The sequence below is a fragment of the Aulonocara sp. 'chitande type north' Nkhata Bay genome, linkage group LG7 (assembly GCF_057382095.1).
Source record: "Aulonocara sp. 'chitande type north' Nkhata Bay isolate Kocher_YH1m ecotype deep benthic linkage group LG7, A_spYH_male_GT1.1, whole genome shotgun sequence".
Taxonomy (NCBI): Eukaryota; Metazoa; Chordata; class Actinopteri; order Cichliformes; family Cichlidae; genus Aulonocara; species Aulonocara sp. 'chitande type north' Nkhata Bay.
Window position 1 is genome coordinate 68,453,831 of NC_141350.1, and position 23,078 is coordinate 68,476,908.

The 23,078-nt window shown below is 44.0% G+C and overlaps 1 protein-coding gene across 1 annotated transcript in view; it reads right to left on the minus strand.

Moving 5' to 3' along the window:
- LOC147326830 (neuronal acetylcholine receptor subunit alpha-7-like) overlaps positions 1-23,078 on the minus strand; it is a 60,212-nt gene that overhangs the window by 27,985 nt on the left and 9,149 nt on the right. The window contains exons 3-6 of the mRNA XM_086302186.1: positions 15,710-15,754; positions 8,387-8,496; positions 5,319-5,398; positions 3,543-3,710 (exon numbers count right to left, since the gene is read on the minus strand). Coding sequence (XP_086158312.1) covers positions 3,543-3,710; positions 5,319-5,398; positions 8,387-8,496; positions 15,710-15,754 — 403 coding nt within the window. The remainder of the gene's footprint in view (positions 1-3,542; positions 3,711-5,318; positions 5,399-8,386; positions 8,497-15,709; positions 15,755-23,078) is intronic.

Sequence of the window (23,078 nt, forward strand, 5' to 3'; positions counted from 1 at the left end):
GGTGACACAAAGAGCATGTGAGGTCGTGACACACACACATAGAGTTAAATTTATTCAGAGGAACCGTTTCTTGTTGTCTCGGCAAGAAAGAGGAACAATTCATTTTAAGATAAGAACGGAAAGTACCAAGCCATGAAAATAGAAGATGATTTTCTGGGTGAAAAGTCATGATGATGTTGATCTGATCTATGTATAAAATGTAACGGTGACGCATGAAGGGGCGTCAGTAAATAAACCCTGATGCTATAAAATATCTGTTCATGCTTTGATTAAGTCGAAGACTACTGGCTGTCTGCGTACAGAGTGTCTTCCCACGCGTGTATTCATTAAAATCATCGTTTGACTTCACCCGGCCGGATCGGTGTGGTTATTCTTCGATCACCTCTTGTACCCTTCCTCAATATTGAATCTTAACATTAAACACAGTGATAGTTGTATATCATATTATATCACTTCAAACAGAGGTGATCCAGTAATGCTGCACTAATGAATTAGACTAACTATTCACTTTAGCTAAAGTTATTAAGTTAGCTAAAGAGTTGGGATGCTGTGTAAGACATAAATAAAGCTAAAACACAAAGGTTTGGACACCGTTTTGCATGTTTCCCTACTGTAGGGGTCTCTGCAAGCATACAGAGGGGGTACTCTGAGAGGGTCCAAGATGACAACTTTGGATAAAATGCAGTTTCAAAGCAAATCAATTCATTTTCAAAATATAAAATTCAATTTCAATTTAGTGATGATCATTTTCAAACCATAAATTCAATTTCAAATTAGACTAATTCAAATTCAGTTTTCAAAAGCATTTATTCAAGTTACAATTCAGATTCAATCTGAACTTATTCAAATTCAGTTTCTGATGGCACAGATTTCTGCCCATATATATGCCCCATAGCTGCAGAAAAGGCTAACATTGTTGTCTTTTTACAAAAAACACAGCTGAACATGAGAGGTTTTTGGACAAAGTGTGTGTTCTCCATTCTTTAAGCACCGGTTTGAGCTCCGTTTAAGCACCGGCACCATTTCAAAAGTACCGGTTTGGTACTGGTATCGGATAAAACCTAAACGATACCCATCCCTAGTCAGATATAAACCAAGTTAAGGTGGAGTTTATTTTCGTTGTGCTGACTTTTTACAGTCAGTTACAATAACTCGTACTGTGTACTAGCTAGCATGATGGATTTTATATACAGCTGGGTGGTGCTTTGATGTTACTGATGTTGAACTTGTTTTATCTTATTTTATTTATAAGGTTAGGTATTAGAGTTGCCAACCGTCCCATAAAAAACAGAATCGTCTGGTATTCAGAGAAAATATTACGCGTTTCTTATTGAGGTGAAAAGGAACAGTTTGTCCCGTAATTCAGCTACAATGAAAAAGACAAAGCTGCAGTTATTCTGTGTCTTTGCTGCACAGCTGCCTCTTCTCCTCTCATCCTCTCTCCTGTTGCTACTTCAATCATGAAACTGATCAATGATCAGCTGATCGGCTTTTCTCTCTTGTTTGTTTATCGCCCACTTTGTGCCAGAAACCAGCGGATGTCGCTGTTGTTAGAATTTATTTAATATTAATTTCTAGTATCAGCTGATGTTTGCTGGAGCCACAGCTGTAAAGCTGCTGGTCATGATATGGTTTGGTTATCTGGTGAGAGGGAAACATGAAGATGAAACCAGCAGATGTCCTTACTGGATCATCAGAGCTGTGATGGAGAAACAGGTTTACCTTTTAGGTGACATGGATGAGTTGAAGTTATGAACTGTTTCTGAGAGACAAATAACACCAGGATCCTTTTCTACGTTTGCTCTGACCCAAAGTGCTGCTCATAGGGGGTCATATGATTGTTGGGTTTTTCTCTGTATTATTGAAGCGCCTTGAGGCGACTTTTGTTGTGATTTGGTGCTACAGTATATAAAATTGAATTGAATCTGAGTATAGGATTTCCAGGCTTCTGATTGGGCAGTGAAGTACCATGAGGGCCGTAAACAGGAAGTGTTTTTGTTGTTGTTGAGGCGTGCAGAGAGTAAAGCTGCTGCTGAGACAGTTATTGTCTCCATCTAATACTTCAGAGAGATTCAGAAACACATAACGAACCCTGACGTTAAACCTGGCTGATGCTCCGAACACCTGAAGGACGCGTTTTATTTCAACGTACACTAGAGGAAGCCCCGCCTTCCCCCAATAACCTTTAAAACTGTTACCTTTTGTTGGAGCTGATGCTTTGTAATCAGTTGTCTTCAGTAGAAATGAGTCCAGCTGAGCTGCAGATGTCCTGAAACACCAAGGAGCTCTCTGAGCATCACACTGCGGTTACTAGAAGGTTCCTGCTCTTCACTGTAGCTGCTTTTCTCTCATTTATGGTAATTATTTTACTGCATTTCACAAAAATCTGCAAAGACCTGCAGATTTCCACCTCATGTGACCCATCGACCGTTCTCCGCTGGCTGTGGTGACTTTCAAAAACTGTGATCCTGTTTTCTTTGTCCCACATGTTCACACAACGCTGTGAATTAAAGAGGGACTCCTGCTCACCCACTGGAGAAGTACAAGCACCTAAAAACAGGAGCTGTGCTGGAAGGCGTCTGCACGCCTCAGAGTCCAAGCAGGACATGAAGCGTTTGGTCAAATATCATGTGAGTCACAATATTCAACAGACTGGAGCTTTGGATCTGAAACTAAAGAACTTCACACAACTTCTCGGCCTCTTCCTTGGTTTTCCTTGGAATGCTTTGTGTACGGATCAAAGAGGCAGCAGGAGGAGGCTGCAGGCGAGACAAAGACATGGATTTGTAAACCTCCAGAGCTGCTCGGGTGATCCTGAGCGCTCTGCAGCACGCAGGCAATCAGGCAGCTTAAAACCTGAAACTGTGTCATCTGTTCAGGAGGAACCGGGACTCCCCACGTGCAGAGTGATGGATAAAATAATACAATGTCAATCAGTGCTCATGTGTGACCTGGTGTGTTGTGAGTATTGTGCGTTATAAAAATGAGCCAATTACAACGGAGGCTCTGCTTCAGGGTCATCGAGCTGCCTGCCCTTCAGGCCGCCGCGCTCGGAGGAGGATTTAATTACCAACGCGTTAATGCTGGATGGGAGCGCCGATATGAAACCCTGTTCCTCCGCAGCAGACAGCCGGTGGAGACACGCTGTCGCTGGCAGGAGGAAGATTCTGGATGTAAACTAATTAAAACAACTTGTCTGCGTTGCCCCGAACCTGCTGCTGCTCACTGTCTCAGTGGGAATCCTGCCGTGAAATGAGCTCAAAAAGTTTTATCCTCCAGCTGCTGCAGGTTAGATCAGGACCGAGGCTGTTTGCTCTTCCTCCATCCAGCTCATCTTTTACTATTACCTTAGATTCGTGCATGCAGTCCTGATCAAAGAGGCCTGATGGGGAAACATATCAGCAGACGTCTATCAGGACAGGACGGGTCTTTGTTAGTCTGCTTTAGGTTTGGTCTGACGGGAGCTGGACCCGAGACAGACGGCATCCAAAGCCACGCGAGCGTTGTTGTTCTACATGTGTGAAGATGCCGATGTGTCTTACCCACGAGGTCCCACTCTCCGTTGGCGATGTATCCGGTGATGTCAGCCTCAATCATCTGCAGGTCCAGAGACCAGCCGCCGTACGTCCACGAGCCAAACTTGAGGTCACAGCGCTGCACGTCAAAGGGAAACCAGCGGACGTCGATGTAACAGGTGCTCTTAAATATTCCTGAAGCAGAGACGGACATTCAGACGAGTGCTGTTAAAACAAGCTTCAGTCAAAGGTGGAAAAAAACAAGAAGACTTGACAGGACAGCTGTTACTGTGCTCGAGGGAAAAGGAAGAGGGGGACGGTGAGCACAGCTGAGATTACAGTTTGTATTTGACACAAAATCTATTTCAAATCACACAAAGCAGCAACGAGGTCTCCGGTCAAAGAGGGAAACGCAGGAACAACAGAGACGGCAAACAGAAAGCAGCACATGTGAGCGCAGACGCCGTCACAGAGAAGACAAGCTGTGAAGACAAACCTCACCCACTGATTGATTTTACAGATGCAGAGACCTGAAAGCAATAAAAGGAAGTTATTTCTCATGTAAACAGGAAAAGGAGCGCAGCCTCCCTCGGAGAATCACATCGCAGCTGTTTGCTTTGCATTAACTCCGCGTGGATGAGCTGGAAAAAAGATGAATGTTTAATGATCCCGGGGAGGAATCAGGACGCCGCCGCAGCATGAGCTGACGCCTACAGCGAGGAAGAAACACCATTAAATATACAGAACACCTGAGGTTGAGACCCGGGGTAAAACACGGGGGCAAATATGGATTCGATTATTTTATAGGGCAGCAGGCTGGAGCTGAAGGTGCTCTGAAAGGTTTTTAATTTCTCAAGTTTGAGTCACACGTCCACAGTAACAAGAGGTTTGATTGGAGGAGTAAAGGTGAGGCTGTCAAACCCGAGACCAGCATAACAGCTGTCAGGCATGCTGGTGGGAGCATCGCGCTGCTTCACTGCTACATTAGACCAAGTGGATGGAACGAAGCAGGAGGACTGCCCGCAAGTTCTTCTCAAATTTTAGTTTCACATTGTAATCCTGGAGGTTTGCTCCAGGACACTCCAGCAGGACTGTGGTCTCCAAACAGCTGTTACTGATTTCTGATTGGACGATGGCTTTCCTTTCTGCTTCTGGATCATTACAGTTCAGCTTTGAATCATTTGCAGATGCATATTGTTTGTCTTTTACTGTAAAGCATCAGTTTTTCTCATTTCACGGTGCTCTTTGTGACTGAATCAATTTAAAAACAGGGACAAACATCCCAGAATCATCTTTCAATCAGCGCCGCGCTAAAAGACAACGTGAGTCTCGGGCTGTGAATCACGACCATAACTCCTCCAGATGACCTCGGGACCTCATGTTGAAGCCCCCCCAACACACACACACACACACACACACACACACACACACACACACACACACTTTGATAAAAATGCTTTTCACAGCCTATTCACACTTTGATGTCCAGAGTTTAATTATCTGAATCAAACATCGGATTTAAAATTGAAAATCCAGTCTTTGTGACGTCCTGCTGCTTCCACCATCACACTGTGAACAACAGTGAAAGACTCTGAAACAAAGGGATGCATTTTATTTTTATTAAAAATATTCACCCTGAATTATGAAATTAGATGGATGGAGAAGCTTTTTATAAATCTGTAGTCACTTCAGCATCATTGAATAAGTAGAACCACAAACTCCTGTTAATGTTAAACAGCTGTGATTACAGGTGAATTCAGGACTGTGTAGTTGTTGTTGATGGGAGGGGCTTGTGTGTGTTACCTGGCGGCAGGTACTGGCAGTAGCCTGTGGAGTTGACCAGGATGTTGGTGTGGAATGAAGCATCGAACCTTTCATCAGCGCTGTGGGCAGAGACAGATCCACAGTCAGGGTCCGTCAGCAGCCATGAGCGTTGAGCAAATCATAGTTTCATCAAGACGACAGCCGAACGCGCACACACGTGTTCTGTACACGTGCAGCCTCGGACACACAGAGCTGTGTATTTATACCTCTGACCTTCATTAGAAACTCTTCACTGAAACAAACCACATCTCCATCGAATAAAATTAATATTTAAATAATGTCCACTAATTCTTACAGACGTCGTCAGGGTTCATTTTACCTGCAGTGATGCTTATGAGCTGAAAAATATTATTATTAAATGACTTTATTGCTTCAGAACTTTCTCCTTTTTAATGTTTTGTTTACAAAACTCCTCTTGTTAAATGTCCTTCCTTGTCACTCTGTGTTCATCAGAGCTCAGCCCACAAGGAGCTCAGACTCTGGGAAGAAGCTCCAAACATGTCAGCTGTTCCTCGGCGGCGAGAGAAGCTCGCCGGGACGGCTCTGACGGCTGAAGAGAGAAATCTTTCAGGGCCTTCTGTGGAGGTTTTATTGTTGGAACTAATTGGAGGGAGAGCCCAGAGCAGACATAGAACATGCTGGTAGTATAAACCAATCAACCACAACAATAAAACCACCTGCCTAAATTGTGTAGGTCCTGCTCATAACCCAAAACACTCCTGACCCACAGGGGCGTGGACGTGGGCCTCGTGGACTGTCCAGTGTTTCAGGAACAGTTGAATACAAGTCGGGGCGTGGAGCCGGCTTGGATCAGGCTTGTCCAATATCCGCGTTGCTGCTTTACCAGGTGTAACAATTAAGTTTAACATCCAGGCATCCATGAAAACAGGATTTATGAAGTTTAACAGAGTTAGAAGTTAGCAGGAAGTTAGCTCGCTAGCTTCTATCTAAACATGATATAGCATGTTCTGACTGAGAGATTTCTGAATCCAAACGTACAGCTCTGCTATCACTTCCAACATGAATGAAGACAGGAAACTAAACAGCAGTGACGTTTGTAGGGTTACTGAAGTTGGGCTAGCTGCTATATAATGATGTGCTACGTGATCGCTAGCGACACAGCTATGTTAGCATAACATTAGCACAGTGAAGCTGGAGGATGAACGCTAACTTTTTTCCACTGGATAAAAGTTAACGTGAGGGTTCCTGATGGTTAGAGACAAATGCAATCGCATGGCAGGATGCTGTGAACCAGCGGTGTCAAACTCAAATACACAGTGGGCCAAAATTCAAAACTGGAACAAAGTCGTGGGCTAACATTAATATTTATTGAAGAAAAAAAAAAATCTTCCTCCAGATATAAGAATGAAACTTTTCTTATGGACTCAAACAAGTTTTGCTGAAAAACTGAATATGGAACAAGCAAAGCTTAATACTAAACAATTTATATATTAGCTGTATAATACCAGTAGGCCAGCTCTGATAGTAATTTGGTATGGCTTCGCGGGCCAAATTTGGCCAAATCCAGTAATGCTGCACTAATGAATTAGACTAACTATTCACTTTAGCTAAAGTTATTAAGTTAGCTAAAGAGTTGGGATGCTGTGTAAGACATAAATAAAGCTAAAACACAAAGGTTTGGACACCGTTTTGCATGTTTCCCTACTGTAGGGGTCTCTGCAAGCATACAGAGGGGCACTCTGAGAGGGTACAAGATGACAACTTTGGAATTCTACTAGAAACAGTCGATCATATTTGTTGTCAAAGCTGAATTCAGGGCAAACTACGCTAAATTACCGTTTTTAGCTAACAGCTACAATAAGCATAAAAGTTACCGTACGGCTATCATTTGTTAACATGACGCTTGTTCTTATATATGTAATACATTTATTACCAACCTGAGAGTTTATCCGCTGGTCATTCGACATGACGAATGACTTCTGAAGTCTTAATTCAGCTCAAGACGCTGTAAATTCCCGTCAGTAACACTTTCCGTCCGCTAGTAAAACGTAGTTCTATTAATCTGCTCTTGAACTGGAACCGGATGTAAGTTCCAAAAAACTGAATTTTGGAACTGAAATTGAAATTATTCGAGAGCTGAATTTTTAAAGGATAAAATGCAGTTTCAAAGCAAATCAATTCATTTTCAAAATATAAAATTCAATTTCAAATTAGACTAATTCAAATTCAGTTTTCAAAAGCATTTATTCAAGTTACAATTCAGATTCAATCTGAGCAATTCAAATTCAAATTGAACTTATTCAAATTCAGTTTCTGATGGCACAGATTTCTGCCCATAGAACTGGAGCCATCTGCCAATAAAAGCTCAGATGCAGATGTATTGGTATCAATGAATGTGTCCAGCCAACATGTAATAAGACTGAAGTACAGCGATGCAAAGCTAAATGTTATAAGGTCTCATCCAACAGAAATGGCAGACAGGAAGTTTGCTGTAAAAGTGAACCCACTGGCTGATAATCATTCACCGTCAGGCTCTGGTCCTGTGAGCTGGGTCTGCCTCATTAAAACCAGCCGGGTCAATATTCCCTCTGACAACCACCCACCCCCTCCACTTCCAAGGATCAAACTTTGCAGCTCGGTTAATGAGCTGAAGCGCCACCAGCAGAGAGCCTCCCACAGCCCCGATGTTAACAGCGAGGTGTTCATGCTTACAGGAGAGAGCCTAACTTTAGCATCTATAACAGGATGGCTGACTCGGCAACAAAGAAATAAAACCTCAAACTGAGAGATGTCTTTGGCTTCCACCAGGAGACAAACTGATTTCTGGTTTATTGATTTCTTTCAGAAACTTTGCAGATCAACCAGAAGACGAACGATCGTGACGCTCCATCGCCGTTCTGACATTTTTCATACTTGGGGCAGCTACACCAGGAAACTTTAGTCTGTACGTCCTGCTCTAAAGATCGGGTTAGAGGTTATCAGCTGTGCAGCTAACACACTGGGATACATTTAGAACAAAGATGGAGTAATCTCTTCCCGGCTCCGTTACCGAGTGGTTCGGCTGCTCTCCCGCAGCACACAGGTACCTGTTGTACAGCAGGATGTCGGGCCTCCAGATCTGGCTGTCGGGGAACCTGACGTTGGTCACGCCTGGATAGTCGGACGTGTTCCACTGCAGGTAGAAATCTGTCCAGTACTGCAAACACGCATACAAAAACCCCATGTTACCAATGGACCGACCCACCTCGTACCCACATGTGTTTGTGTGGAGTCGCAGACTTTATTTGGCGCTCTGTGCATTCAGTGAGTTACAAAGCAGGATCTCGACACTGTGATTGTCAGACTTCACATGAAGGTCATCCACGTCAACAGCAGTTATTTTTAGCCCCCTTCAATAGTTGGGTTGCGGTCACGTGGTTCTGATGACGTGCGGAGGCAGCGCGATTTTTGAGTGGAGGGCGGAAGTAAACATGGAGGACACTGTGGAGAGTCAGGAGAGCAGCTATTGTGCAACTTTAGACCCCGTTTCTCGGGAGAGATATAAACAGATAGTTAAAAAATATATCGGACGTGATCCGTATTCTTTGAAAATGTCCGAATACACCACAGAAGTAAAGGATTTGCCTACTATCGAGGCTGTGGATATCACCAACTACTTGGTCCTCCAGACTTCTTACTACACTAGGCAGCAAATGAAAGCTTTCAAGAGTCTGGAGGCGTACAATTTTTTTGTCAGCGGGTGGGTCCACAACCTTGGAACAAAACGTCTCCGTGATGGATACAGTTTGGTGTTTGCAAGGGTGAGTGTTTGTTCTTATATTGCTTTATCTTAAACACGCTAACAGTTAGCGGTAGCGGCTTTAACGTCAACAAACATGCCACATCCTTAGGACTTCGTTAGAGTGACAGTTGTTTGTTTCAAGGTAAACCATTCTCAGCGGTCTAACGAGACACCTCTGAAGACTTGGGTAATTGCAAAGGAGGATGGAGAAGTGATTGCAGCTCATTGCAATTGTATGGCAGGGTTAGTAGCCTGTTCTCCACTGTCACTAGGCTCAAATCCGGGCTCTCAGCCGTCTGTTGCATATCCAAAATCGCCTCTGCACATCGATGCTGTTCTGCCTTAAGCTTCATTCTTTTCTCTCGTTTGAGAACTGATTCCGATCTGGGTTTTCGTTCGTAGCCGAGATTGACCGTCGGAGCCCAGTCCTCCGACTCTTCGTCATCCAAAGCACTTGGGCAGCCTATAGTCCCAATCAAGTCAATATTAGACTACTAACTTAAAAGCACTAAGTAAACGAGAATTTAACGACAACCTAATGCTAATAAGTTCGTTTGCAAACATAACATTACCTCTGACGAAGTGGTCGCTGCAGACACGGGCATTGGCAGACTCTGCTCCTCCCGACTGTAAACGTAAATTTAAAATCCATTTTTTCCTACGTTTTTCGGTTAGAATTTTCCATTTTTCTCCTCTTCGTTGGGCTATTTTTGGTACCCTAAAATACCGTTTATCATTTTCTCTGGTCGACCTACTGGAGCATCCGTAAACACAACAGGACATAGGCATTTTGCGTACTGTCTGTCTGTGATTTTGCGCTTATCTTTTTCACTTCCGACCGCCAGTCAAATTTCGCGCTTTACGTCGACGTCACGTCTACGTCAAATGAAACCTAGCTATAGCCAGTATTATAGTTTTCCTGCCATATTACCATAAAAGGCTCCAGTATGATGATGCTAACATTAACACGTGTTGGTTTCCATGCTGAAGAACGGAGCAGCTTTGCAATAATATTATTTTAGCTCAACATTTCTGCTCAGAGCCGAACGGATCGTTCGTGTTTTTCAGCTGAGCTAACGTGTACACTCTTGCTTTTAATCCTCCAGGTTTATAACCTGTTTGTTTGGGTTTAAATAATATTTATGTTGTTGGCTAATGTGTCCTGTTTTTGGGTCTTTCTTAAAAAAAACTTGTATGTAAACATTTGATGACATGAACACTCCACCGATGCTTAAAGTAACCGGGAACAGATTTATTAAGTGACCGACGCGTTTCGGCATCTTTAAATAAAAAACAGCAAACAGAAAAAAAATACACATGGACCAATCACACCTTCACAAATAAACCAGCTGACCAGTTGAGGTGGTGACAGCTAATTGGTTGAGCCACAGCCCAAATAGATTCTGGACTGAACCATTGCAGATTAAAAGGGGGAGAAAATAAATAAATCAATAAAATAAAAGCATGTCTTAACATAATACGTACTCAAAATTACACAGAAAAATGCAAATTAGTTAAAATAAAAATAAACACGGTTTTCCACAAATTCACTGTATTTCTGTGAAACCTGCATAAATGATGGGCTAACAGTAAAATCACACAGATGTGATTCTTCTGTGTGATCAGCAGCAGCTGGCTCCTGTTTGCCTGACCTCCAAATCTCAGCTGGTGAAATCCAGATTACATTGATGGATCTTATGTAACAGCCATTGTTAGCTCCGGGTGTTTGAGAGGACGGAGCGCCGCCAAGAATCGCCTCATTTGCATACTTGGCTCCCCGGCAGGCTCGGCCCTCGTTACGTCTCCGAGCTTCTCCGAGTTCTGTGGTCCGTGCTGACGGTTTGAGGCTGTGGTGACTGAAAGTCGCACATCCCTCTTCATCTTGTTTACTTCCTGTCACTGAGTTGAAATGTTTTTCCCGGAGGACTCCACTGAGAGCTGAACTGTTGCAGAGATATTTCCCCTCAAAAAGCCTCTGACTTTTGTAAAAAATGCAGGGCGCATCTGATGTTTGACAAAAACGTGACGCTGTGCATATAATAACTTTTAAGTTATGACACAAGAAACACTCCATTACCATTAATGTCCTTTCATCATCGCGTCTGTCAAAGACATGTCATCACTTATTTTGTAAGCATCACGTCAGAGTAAAGCAGCCTCACTGGTTGGACGCACTGATGGCGCGTAAACGCCCACAGGCTCAGTTACTGCTGCATCACTGCAGATTTGTTCATCTGACAGATCAATAAAAGTGTGTCACTAACAGTTAGACTTCACCAAATACACATTTCCAACCGTGTCATGGTGTAAAACGGGCTCTCTTCTCACTCTGTAATTACTCAGCATTATCAGGGATCACAGCTGGATTATTACATTTACACCAACAACAAAGCTGCGGATCTCAGCTCTTTTATCCGGTGTTAAGTGATGCCGAGAGTTTGGATAATGGGGTTTGGTATTGTGTCACCCTGAGTGTTAAAAACAAGGCTGAGAATTCTTGTTCTTTGAATGTGGTCGTGCTCCCCTCGTTTTGCTTTTGTTATGACAGTAGTTTACATCATTACATTTAGCACAGCGCAAACAGCTCGTTTGCTCCCATCTGATGTGGTGTTAAAGTGATATTTAGTTTCACCAGTAGGTGGCAGCGGCACAAAGAAACGCAGGCCAGCTATTGTAATGGAAGCCATCATTAACCCAGAGCTGCTGTTTTACTGTTTCAGGTGAGAGCAGTAGATACATTTATGTAAAGTTGATACTTATTTAGTTATAAGTAAATAACGTGACCAAATAATGCAGGAGGCTAGCTAAACGACGTTAGCCTCCCGCATTAGACTTTGTAAAACTGCTCCATCACAAATTAGAAACAATTAGCTGGTTTCAGTTAAAGTTATAAGAAATGTTTTGGTAAACCAGCCAGTACATCTTGTGCTGTGTATCGTTTACTGATTTATTCTCCATCATTTACTCTGATTACACGTGATCCCTTACAAAGGTAACACAGGCCAGCTGTTGTAATGGAAGCCATCAGTAATGCAGAGCTGCTGCTTTGCTTGTGAACACCTGAATGTGCACCTGGATGAACCGTCCCTCAGTGCACCGTGCTGCTCAACTGTAACTGTCAGCAAAGCTGGAGAAACTGGGTCAAAGCGTCACAGACGCACGAGCGTGTAAAGCAGCAAAGCTTAAAGGTGATTTTCAGCCTGTTTTTGAGACGTACGGAGCAAACAGAGAAGCCTAAATATTTTATTTTTTACTAATTAAATATTAAGATTAATCCAATTAATTTTCCAGTTTGAGAGATTTGGTGATTTAGATCAGAGCGCTTTCATCCAAAGGCCTTCAGTTTTCATTTCACATATTCAATTCTTGCGACTGTTGAAATATTAAAAGAGTTGGGATGACGTTTTACTTCTTAGCTTTCAGGAGGAATATGTTGACTCCGTGAGGTTTGCTGAAATACGTAATAAAACACAACATTAACTCCTCGCTCCGTTAGCATTAGCATGGAAACCACTGAGACTACAACATGTGAGAAACTTCAGAACACGCCGAGGAAGCCGGTTTGATTCTGAGAGCTCACAGGTAATTTCAATGAGCAGGGAGGATGTTCAAAGCCTCCAAAGCTTCACAAGTCAGAGCTGCATAAGACCAACAGAAACCTGCACAGTACAAAGGGAGAGGCCGACTGATCCACGAGATAAGGTTCAGAAAGAAAGAGAGAAATGCAGCAGCTCAGAGACAAGGCCGGATATCACCGCTTTTATTCTGGAAGATTTCAGGGAGACTCTGGAACTCTGAAAGAGCCGCTGATTATTATAAGACCTCTCCAAACACTTTAATTATTTGTTTCAACACGACTAAACATGTAAAAGCTGCTGAAGAGCTGAAGATGATCCTGTCGTCACCACAGGCGGATGTAAGCAGTAAAGCAGTAAAATCGTGAGGTAAATACAATATTTTAGATATTTTATTTTAATGGTTTAACTTCGAGCTGCTGTTATTTTATTACAAGAAGAAGAAGAATTTCATGTTTATTACACTCGCTGGCCACTTCATTAGGTCCAGACGCTTATTAACACGAGTAGCTAATCAACCAATCACAGGGCAGCATGTGAATGCACACTTATGATAACAACTTTTACTTTTTTTGCCCTGAATATTGAATCAACTCTAAACATTTTTATCCTCATCAGTCATTTTGATGCAGTGATGTCATGACAGTCATCAGAGTCTGGACTAAATACCTGCGTGTTACATTGTTGCATTCATTGTGGAAACTAACTGATGTCATGTGGCTGTGTGTGTCATTAATCCCAGAGGACGTTCAGACCCAAACGCAGGACAGAGGCGTGGAAGTCAACGCGATCATTAAGGCTGATCACCCAGGAAATAACAAAATACCAGCGTCCCAGTTTCCAGCGACAGAGATGGCGACCAGCGGGGAGAACCATGCGTGATCGAGTACGGCTGTCTCCACTGTTGTTCGCCGGGAGCAACCGTGTTGAGGGTCGGCATGGCTATTAGCCAGGCCAGCTTCCCAAGCGATGGTTCTAGCCAGAATCTGTCTGTTGTCAGGGCGATGACACGAGGGAAGAGGTGATGGCAGCGAGCGAGGGACCGATTGCGGAGTGCAAGGTGGAGGGACGAGACGGGAGGCTTCTCCTCGTCCTCCTGGGACTAAGCTGATCCCCGCTCTGGAAGAGGAATTCCTCTCCTGTCTTTAACCGCTTCGTTGTAGGTCGTAGGACAATCGTAGGACTGTGTGAGATTTTAGTGCATCGATTTTATTCATTATTATTTGGTTTGTTTCATTCCTGCTTTCCCCTTCGAGGAATAGTCTTTCTGATTAGACCTGTAACATCTCTGTGCCCTGGGTTTGTGACTCTTTAGTGTCTACATTTGCACCTCTGACTTTGACCTTGAGGTCACTGATATTCAAACTCTGTGCTCTACAGCGTCTGCTGCTCTCGACCCTCCAGCAGCCTTTCATGGCTGAGGGCTAAAAAGTATAAAAAATACTGGAGCTGAAGATAAATCTCAAAACCAAAACTTTAACCTGAGGGCCAAAGACCATCACAGCTAATGTGTTTAAGGCGGTAAATATCCTCACTGCTCATTTGCTTTGTTCATTAATGAAAAATCATTTTAAGTGGAGTAACAGTTAAAGTACAGCGTCATTTTTCTGTGTTTACGCTCCTTTATGCTGCTCTGAGTCTGTGCGTCTGGGTACAAACAGCTTGTAAATGAGACGAATGCTCAACAAAATCATTGCAGAATAAACGTGAAAGCTCTTTCTGAGCCCCTGAAGGAAGAAATGTGATCCAGGAGGCAGTTTTTACTCTCACGGTGAGTCAAAGTTTCTCGTCTGCCAGGAGGAAACGAACAAAAGCTGCAGGAACACTGACATTAAAAAGCCTCCCAGCTCCGGCTGCAGAAATGTTTCTCCTCGCTTAAAGACATTCTTCCCCTTCACAATAAAACCCTGAACAATGACTCCAGCAGCAGCAGAGGAGGAGGAAGAGGAGCTGAAGCCAAATTAAATTAAGCCAAAACAGTCATTGGTCCTGGGAGAGCCTCTGGGGAGGAACCAACCTTTCCATCCGAGAGGAGCAGATTAGGCCGGATTAGTGCAGCGCCACCGTACAAACGCACATTCCACAGGCCCTGATATGAAACCTAATTAAATTTGGACAGCTGTGTGAAGTGGGCTTAAGGAGCTCTCTTAATGGATTCCTGTGCTCGCCATTAGCTTTGACATTCACACCAGAGTCAGCCCTGCCCGAGGAAAACAAAGAAAACTGGCTTTCCTCCGAGCGAGACCGGCTCAAAGCGAACGGAGAAGATGTAAAGCGTCAAAGAGCAGGAGGTGGCGAGGCTCACGGAGCATTCTTGGAGACAGAGAGGCGGCGCTGGCGCTGCTTTTTGGAGTTTTTCTCCATCACAGCAAACTCACTGTATCTGGGTCAAGTGGCAGAGCTGGAGTTCATCCTCTGTGGAAGGATGGGGCGGCGTGGCTGCAGGCTTTTACTCATCGTCAGTGTTTGCTCGCTTTATTTTACCAACAGTCAGTTTGCTCGCCATCCCGACTGCCACCGATACTCCCGCCTGCGACGGCTGGCGGACACCCTGCGTTAACTCTCTGCAGGTGACGGCAGGGGGAGGCTGGGTGGAGGGCTAGCTCATATCTTGAACTAATCCTCCGGCAGTGAGTTATGGATCATTACACTAAACTCCCCCCAAAAAGGGACGTCCATTTCTAAATGTCAAAGCTGGCACAAACATACCCTCAAGATAAAGTTTGACATGTTGGATTCTCACTGAGGCGTAGAACGCGCTCAGCCTCGGCTGCAAATGTAAAAACATATAAAAAAGACAGAAAAGAGGAAAAAGACTCGAAACTACGTCTCCTGGAAACCGCTGATGTTTCCAGCGTGCCTGACAGGTAAAGGCGGCTCACCTGAGCACCACAAGCACGAGCTCAGAACAACATTAACAGATGTAATATTCATGTGCATCTTTATACAGTCAGTGGGTTGAAGCTGTGAAAACGAATGTTTACAGTTGGTGTAAGAACCGTCTGGACCCTTTTCTACGATCATCTTAATCTTTTACCAGAAAGAAAACTCACCAGCTGTAGCCAGATGTTGGTGGTCAGCACCTGGTTCTTCTCGTCCTGAAACAGAAAAAGAAGAAAGGCGATCAACGCCTCGGTTACAATGAACGGTCCATCTGAGAGGTTAGGCTTGCTTTTCTACAGGTACAGTTGCAGAAACCAGGATAGAGCGCGCATCATGGTGTGAAGAGGACAAACCAACAAAATGACTCTGAAGGAAATCTTATCTGCTCATGATGTCATTCTTTGGGCTTTGGGGTGGTGACCCCCACCTCACACTGGGGCAGTTAAATGAGCCTGTGAAGTGGGGTGAAGGAGAATTAGCACCCTCCAGTCTGAGGTGGGTGAAGTGGACCCACCCTGGACCAGCGTTTAGGTGTCTCAGCGTCCTGTTCACAGGTGAAGGGAACTGACAGCAGGTTTGATGTGGCGTCAGGTGTGATATAAATGCTGCACCGCTCCGCTGTGCTGGTGAGAAGTTAATGAGAAGCTGTCGATTTACCACCTGTGCCACGAGCTCTGAGTAGTGACAGAAAGAACAGTTTAATGGACGCAGGTGGTGGAAATAAGCTTCTTTGACGCGACGCCTCTCCCTTAGACACAAGGTGATCCTTCATTACGGAGCGACTCGGAGTAAAGCTGCTACTTTGTTGACGTGGTTCAGGTGTGTGACCAGGACGAGACGAACACCTGGGCCTCTCTGCCTGGAACAACGCCCCACAAAAATGTGCCTTTTAAAGTTGGGATTTAATTTTACAATAAAACCAATTCTGCTCTTTGCTCTGTTGCACTTTGAATACGTTCCTTTCCCCGACTCCTGTGAGAGAAGCTTCACAGCTCAGTTTCATCAGCAGAGATGCCCGACGGCAAACACGTTACAGACATTTGTCTGGATCCAAAGAAAGACACCCTCACAGTGTAGATTGCAACGTGGCCACTCACTGAGACGTTATTCAGACGAGTCGTAACAGGTTTCTGCCCATCAAGCTGATGTTCTTATGCAGCAGCTGCAGCAATGCTGTCTTCTAACAGATAATAGTCACATGTTAGTCACATAAATGCGGTCAAGCCGCAGGTTTACATGCCGGAGACATTGGTTTGTGTCCTGCTGGTGCTTTTATGTGTCACGTCCCCCTCCTCCACACGGATGTGTTTTCACTCACTGGTTATTAGTAGATGCTAGCAGCACTCTGAAGCAGGGGAATGTTGGTGCTGGAATAACAGCGGTGGCCACAGAGCTGTTTCCTCAGTGCTCTGAACCAGAACAACTTCTGCATAAAGAAGCCGGCTGCAGAGAGGCATAACTAACAAGTTCACAACAACTTTGCAGACGCACATGAGGATCCTGCTGCTGGCGACTCAGACTCAGCTGAGTAGGATGAATCTCTGCTTCAGTGGGGGGGTTATGACATTTTCACAAAAAATACGCAAAAAACAAACTCTGGGTTTGAGCGGCGCAAGAGGCTCGGTGGTGAATCTGGAGTCACGTGCGCTTCCATTTCCCAAACAGTTCATAAACTTTGCTGTTCATAAAAACTGGAGGGACATGAAATGAAGACTGAACACATGAACTCATATGTATTGGTGATTCCTACAGTCTCAGGTGAGTTCAGCTGCTCTGAGCTGCTGATGTTAGGAAGCAGGTGTTGATCGCTGATCATCTCTAACTCGGGTTCATAAGGGCTTTGATGGATTGTGCGGTCATCTTGGCCAAAGATGCTTTTGGGTTAAAGGAGCTTCTGTTGTTTGCATATGACTGAACACTCCTCTGCAGTCACGGTTAAAAGACAGTCTATTCTCCAGCGTTTCCTTCGTCCCTGTAAATTAATCTTAAACATGTGGAGCGCCGGCAGAGGGGAGGATGAATGCGAATAATGTCACTTTGATGAATGTCCAGCCTGTTAATACATTCTCAGGCAGCCGAGCGTACTGAAAGAATTAAAAGATGAGGATGTAAGCAAGTGGCCGGCACGTTGGAGGAGGGAGAGTCTACAGAGGAAAGAATATTAAAAGTTTAAGGACTGACCTCCAGTTACTAACGAGTATTATCTGTATGCTAAGCTGACTGCAGCCACATGAAAAACAAAGAGTATGCTTGAACAAATAAACCTCTTTGAAAGAACGCCTACATTTAAAGGTCAGACAAGTTCTTTCTTGCACCAGGAAACCATATATTAGAGCAGGAAATGCACCTGGAGAGCAGATTGTTTGATATGAAAAGAAGCCAAAACTTCCTCCCAGGATCTGCAGGACGCCTGCAGTGGTTACACAATCGCTCTCACTATGCTCCTGCTGAAAAGCCTGCAGCAATGAGCCAAGAAAACTAGAAAACTTGTGTAATTTATAGCTAAACGTAGAAGTTATCTGCCATTAAACTATGAAATGATAACGTTTATAACTGGTTGATAACTGATTCTAAGAAAACTGCTTGTTCAGTTATTGCTATGCTAGTTGTTTGGTTTGGATCAGGAAAAGCTCGTGTTTGGTTACAGTTACAGTTGTAAATGTAATCGCAGGTATTTGTCCGTAGAGTGCAGATTGCAGTCAAACGTATCCTGTTTTCTTACTCCAGCTGTATAATCCTCGCTACGATGGCAGTCATAGAACAAACCTCTGTTTACCTCGACTCCATTTACTCTGGATGAGGCTGTAAAGTGCCCGTGGCGTCGTCGCTTTCCTTTGGGTTTTCATTTCTTTGATGCTGAGAACAGTTTCTCTGACGATAAAGCACAGGAACATGGTAGCTTCCATAAACTGCAAACCCACTCGTATGTCTTTTTAATAGGTTAATTATACGTTTTTAAAAATCCATCAATCTGTGCTGATGTCACCTGGACCCACAACACCATCGCCCTGGTAACGAAGGCCCAGCAGCTGCTGCACTTCCTCCGTCTCCTGAGGAAGAGTAACATCTACAGCTCCTCAGTGGAGAGCGTGCTCTCCTCCTGCCTGGAGTTTGTACTCAGGGGCCACGACCGAGAGCAGGAAGGCTGCACAGAGGGTCATTAACACCACCCAAAACACTGACTTTGCCCCCCCCGGAGGCTCTGGGTGGGGCACATAGCACACTCACACAGACTCTGTCCAGTCCTTTTGCGCTTCTTTCAAGCACTTTGAAACTGTTCTCTAATGTGCACCTCTCTCTTATGTTTGTCTATATATCCTGTTTTCCTGCTGTCTACTCTTTATATTTAATTCCAGCCCAGTGGGTGTGGTCACCCACCATTTCATTGTACATGTACAATGAAAATAAAGTGCTATTCTATAAAAGAAAACCAGGTACTCTCATACAGTAAGGAGAAAAGCCACAGTAGCAGCAGCCTGACGGAGAAACCAGGGTTGCCCTTTTCTCAGCCTCAATCGCACCTGTGACTCACAGACCAGACCGACCAGTCAGCCAGAAGGAAAACCCACCAGTGTGGATATAAAACTCGGGAGCAATGGGGCAAAACGGCAGCAGCTGTGAAATGGTGCTCAGCAGCTGATGAGATGATACGAGCTGATGAAGCCCAAAAATCACAGTGGAGGGGGGTGGGGAGGGGTGGGGGGATGAGAGACGATCACGAGCCGAAGACGTACATAGTATTATATATATTATACAGCTAAATGATAAACTTAACCATCAGGTCATCAGCAAACAGTCCATCCTGTAATCCTGGACAGTAAAGTAAGTACTGAGGCTGGCTGCTTTAGCTCCTCCCACTCCTCTGATAGGCTGCCCCTCACATATAAAATATTTAAACAGCAGGTAGGATGGCACTTTATCCCATCGCCCAGAACCAAGAGTTGAAAAGACTGAATGAAAACGAGTTTTTATAGAGATTACTGCTCTTACTGTGTGTGAATGTTGATGTCAGGAAGATGGAGGCAGGTGGAGGTCCTGCTGGTATCCAACAAAAAGATTCAGCAGAGTACAGACGATAAATGAACAACCTGATATCCAACCCTGCAGCATCTTAAATCTGTAAAAAGGCTGCAGGAGATCAAAAGCTGCTCCTGTGCTCAGCTGAATCTGATACTGTGTCGTTATCTCGTATTAATAAGTGGTGATGAATGAGCGCTGAGAAAGGATCCTAATGTTACGAACGAAACCGCGTTTCCCAGAGGAAAGATGAAGTCTTTTAAAAATGGATGCAGACTGATCAGGCGAGCTCAGATGGGCTGAGACGGAGGAAAGTGTCTGATGAATGGTACCACGAAGAAATAAATGATGTTAGGAGTGGATGAGGACTGGAGTCGAGGAGAAACCAGCAGATAAAGCAACAGATGAACACAGAGATACTTTAGTGGGTGATTAAAGGAAAATGGTGTTTTGCCCCAAATAGCAAAATTGGTATGGCCTGCCTACCGCAAAGAATGACGGCCCTTTGGTGGCCCAGATCTGGCCCACACATGGGTCAGCACAAGGCCCTGTGTTGGCCCAGAACAGTTTCAGCTCTGGCCCCAGATGTCAGCTTGATATGTACCTTAATCAAGCCATGTATAACAAAATGCGCCGGGACATAATAATGCAGAAGTAACATGACGAAACTCAGACACTGATTCTTATACAGCACTTTTCTTCTCTCCCGGGTTACAACATGCCACATTCACACACTTTCTCTAAGCTGAGTGCTCTAACTACATTCATACACATTCTCACTCTTGACATGCAGACTGGAGCAGTCAGGGATTGAATTAGAGATGGTCCGATCCGATATTACGTATCGGTATCGGTCCGATACTGACCTAAATTACTGGATCGGATATCGGAGAAAAATAAAAAATGTAATCCGATCCATTAAATATCACGAAAGCACCTCACAAAACTTGCAACGCGCCGTAACTCACCTCAGAACGTTAGCACGTCGGAGCAGTATGCATCACGTGATAGAGCGGCTGTGGCATGCGGGACCTGTCGGTGGTCTGGATAGCATTTGGAGCTTCGCTAGCAACCCGGCATTTCATCTCCGACAAAGTTATCCCCGAGAGAAGTAAAGCAAGTGTGTAAGTCCATCTCTGAATGTTTGTAAAGCATTCCTGCGTTAAGCTTAACAAGCGACTGCCTCTCTCTCTCTCTCTCTCTCTCCTGCTGCTACTTCAATCATGAAACTGCTTAACGATCAGCTGATCGGCTTTTCTGTCGCGAGTCCGTGTCTCTAGTTTGTTTTTGGCCCACTTTGCGCCAGAAAGAGGAAACCAGCGGCTGAACAACAGCAGCACGTTTAAGCTTGATCAGCTGTTGTTAGAATGTATTTAATATTACTTTCTACACCAGGATCTTTTTCTACTTAGCTGACGCTGGTAACTGTGCAGGGGCGGATCTAGCAAAGTTTAGCCAGGGGGGCCGATAGGGCATTAACAGGGAAAAGGGGGCACAAAGACATACTTTTCTTTCTTATTCTCATTTAAAATGTCGAGCTTTTAATAAATAATTATCTGACACCCAAAGTTTTAATTTGATGTAAAAGGAATAGAAGTCAATTACTGTATATAGTAACTATTAAGTCTAATATATATACCCTAGTAAGCTATAGTACTTTTTCCTTTGGGAAGGTACCATCTGTGCAGTCTGCAATTTTGTTGAAGAAAGATGTTGAATCTATTTAATATTTCTTGAAAAATAATTGATTTCTGTGCATTTTTTTTCACACTGCATCAAATTAAGGTTGATTATGTCGATTAAGCATCATGAGGTGGAGCGTGAGGGGTGGTTCCCTATTTTTTATTTATTTATTTTTGTTGTTGCTGGGAGTTGGAACCCTATTAGTTAGGCTGCTTAATATATATGCTAAGTACTCTTTAAAATACCAGAATAGGGAGGATGGTGTAGGTTTAAGTTTATTAGATTGATCAGTATTGCTGAACTATGAAATATTTTTTTTTTGCATACAGGTATAACAGAATAGCTTTAGTGTAGTTGTTGTTTTAAACTTGAGTATGAACTTATACAAAATGCAGCAAGATATTTAAAAAACAGTTTTGTTGATTAAAAAACACTATATCGGATTCATATCGGTATCGGCAGATATCCAAATTTATGATATCGGTATCGGTATCGGACATAAAAAAGTGGTATCGTGCCATCTCTAGATTGAACCACTAACCTTCTGATCAGCAGGTGACCCGCTCTACCTCCTGCGCTACAGCCACCCAGTGGTAACAATGAGTAAACTAGGTTTTCGATAAAGTGTGCACTCACAAACCTGCAAAACCTGCATTTGAAACGTTGGCTACCACAGCAGTATAGTATTGCAACATGGCATTGAGGTCTACTAACTGAAATAGGAAAATAGGAACATAAACAGTGCCATCATTGCCAGACCTGGCCCACATCTGGTTGACATAGACTCTGCCATGACACCAGTCAGCCAGCAGTGCCGGCTTGACACCAGATCTGGGCCAGACCAGCTTGCTATGTGGGGCAGTGAATGTTGAGCTGTCTACGTGATGAGACTGCTGGGTCCATATTTCGGTTACATCCTGGTGCTATGGGGAGATCAAGAACCCAAAAACAAGTTCAAACTTAGGATTTTGGATGTTTTCCTGTTAAACTTGAGTCAAACCCTCAAGTCTGTAACTTTCTATCAAACACGTCGCCAAGGGAAACGGCACCTTTCACCTTCGGGGTGGAAAAGCACCGTGCCGGGATGGTTGCTGCCGGGATGGTTGCTGCCAGCGATGCAGCGGCACGCAGACAGAAGTGATGCTGGAAAATCCTCCTAACAAAACCAAAGCAGATATTTGAAACGACAGATTCGCTTCAGATGAAGCTGCAGAAGTGAGAAATCATGACATCAGGTAATTAAACGCTCGGCTTCCTGCCAACTTCACGCTGAGTCATTTATATTGATTAAGAACCTCATCAAGCCCACCCAAAAATACGTTTCCCTCGCCGTGTGCTGTGGAACGCCTTCGTCACCCCTTTAGCTAATTAGCGTGTTCCTGCTAACGGGGAGCTGTTTGTGAACTCTTGCTACTTCTGAACGTTTACGTGCTGTTAGACTCAGATTTAAACAGTATTTCTTACATTTGTTCCTTATTCTGATCCACATCACTTGTTACCATGGCAACAGCTATTCTTCCTGAAGTAAAGAAAATAGAAAACATTAAAGAAGCAATACATCAAAATGAAAACAAGTAGCTCCTTCAAGAACAATCGTTAAAGATGATAAAAAACTAAAATATTACGACTGGTTCGATTCCTGAAACGAGCCGGCTGCTTTCTCCCTCCTCACCCGACCTCCCCCCCACTCTGTCCGAGCCTCTGCTGGCGCTCCCTGCTCCAAAACCCACACTGACAGGAAGTGAATTTAAAGTTCATGTAAATACCAACGTTGTGTAAAAATAAGCTATACTTTGTCACGGTGAGAGATTTAGGTCCGATTCAGGTTTCATGAGTAAC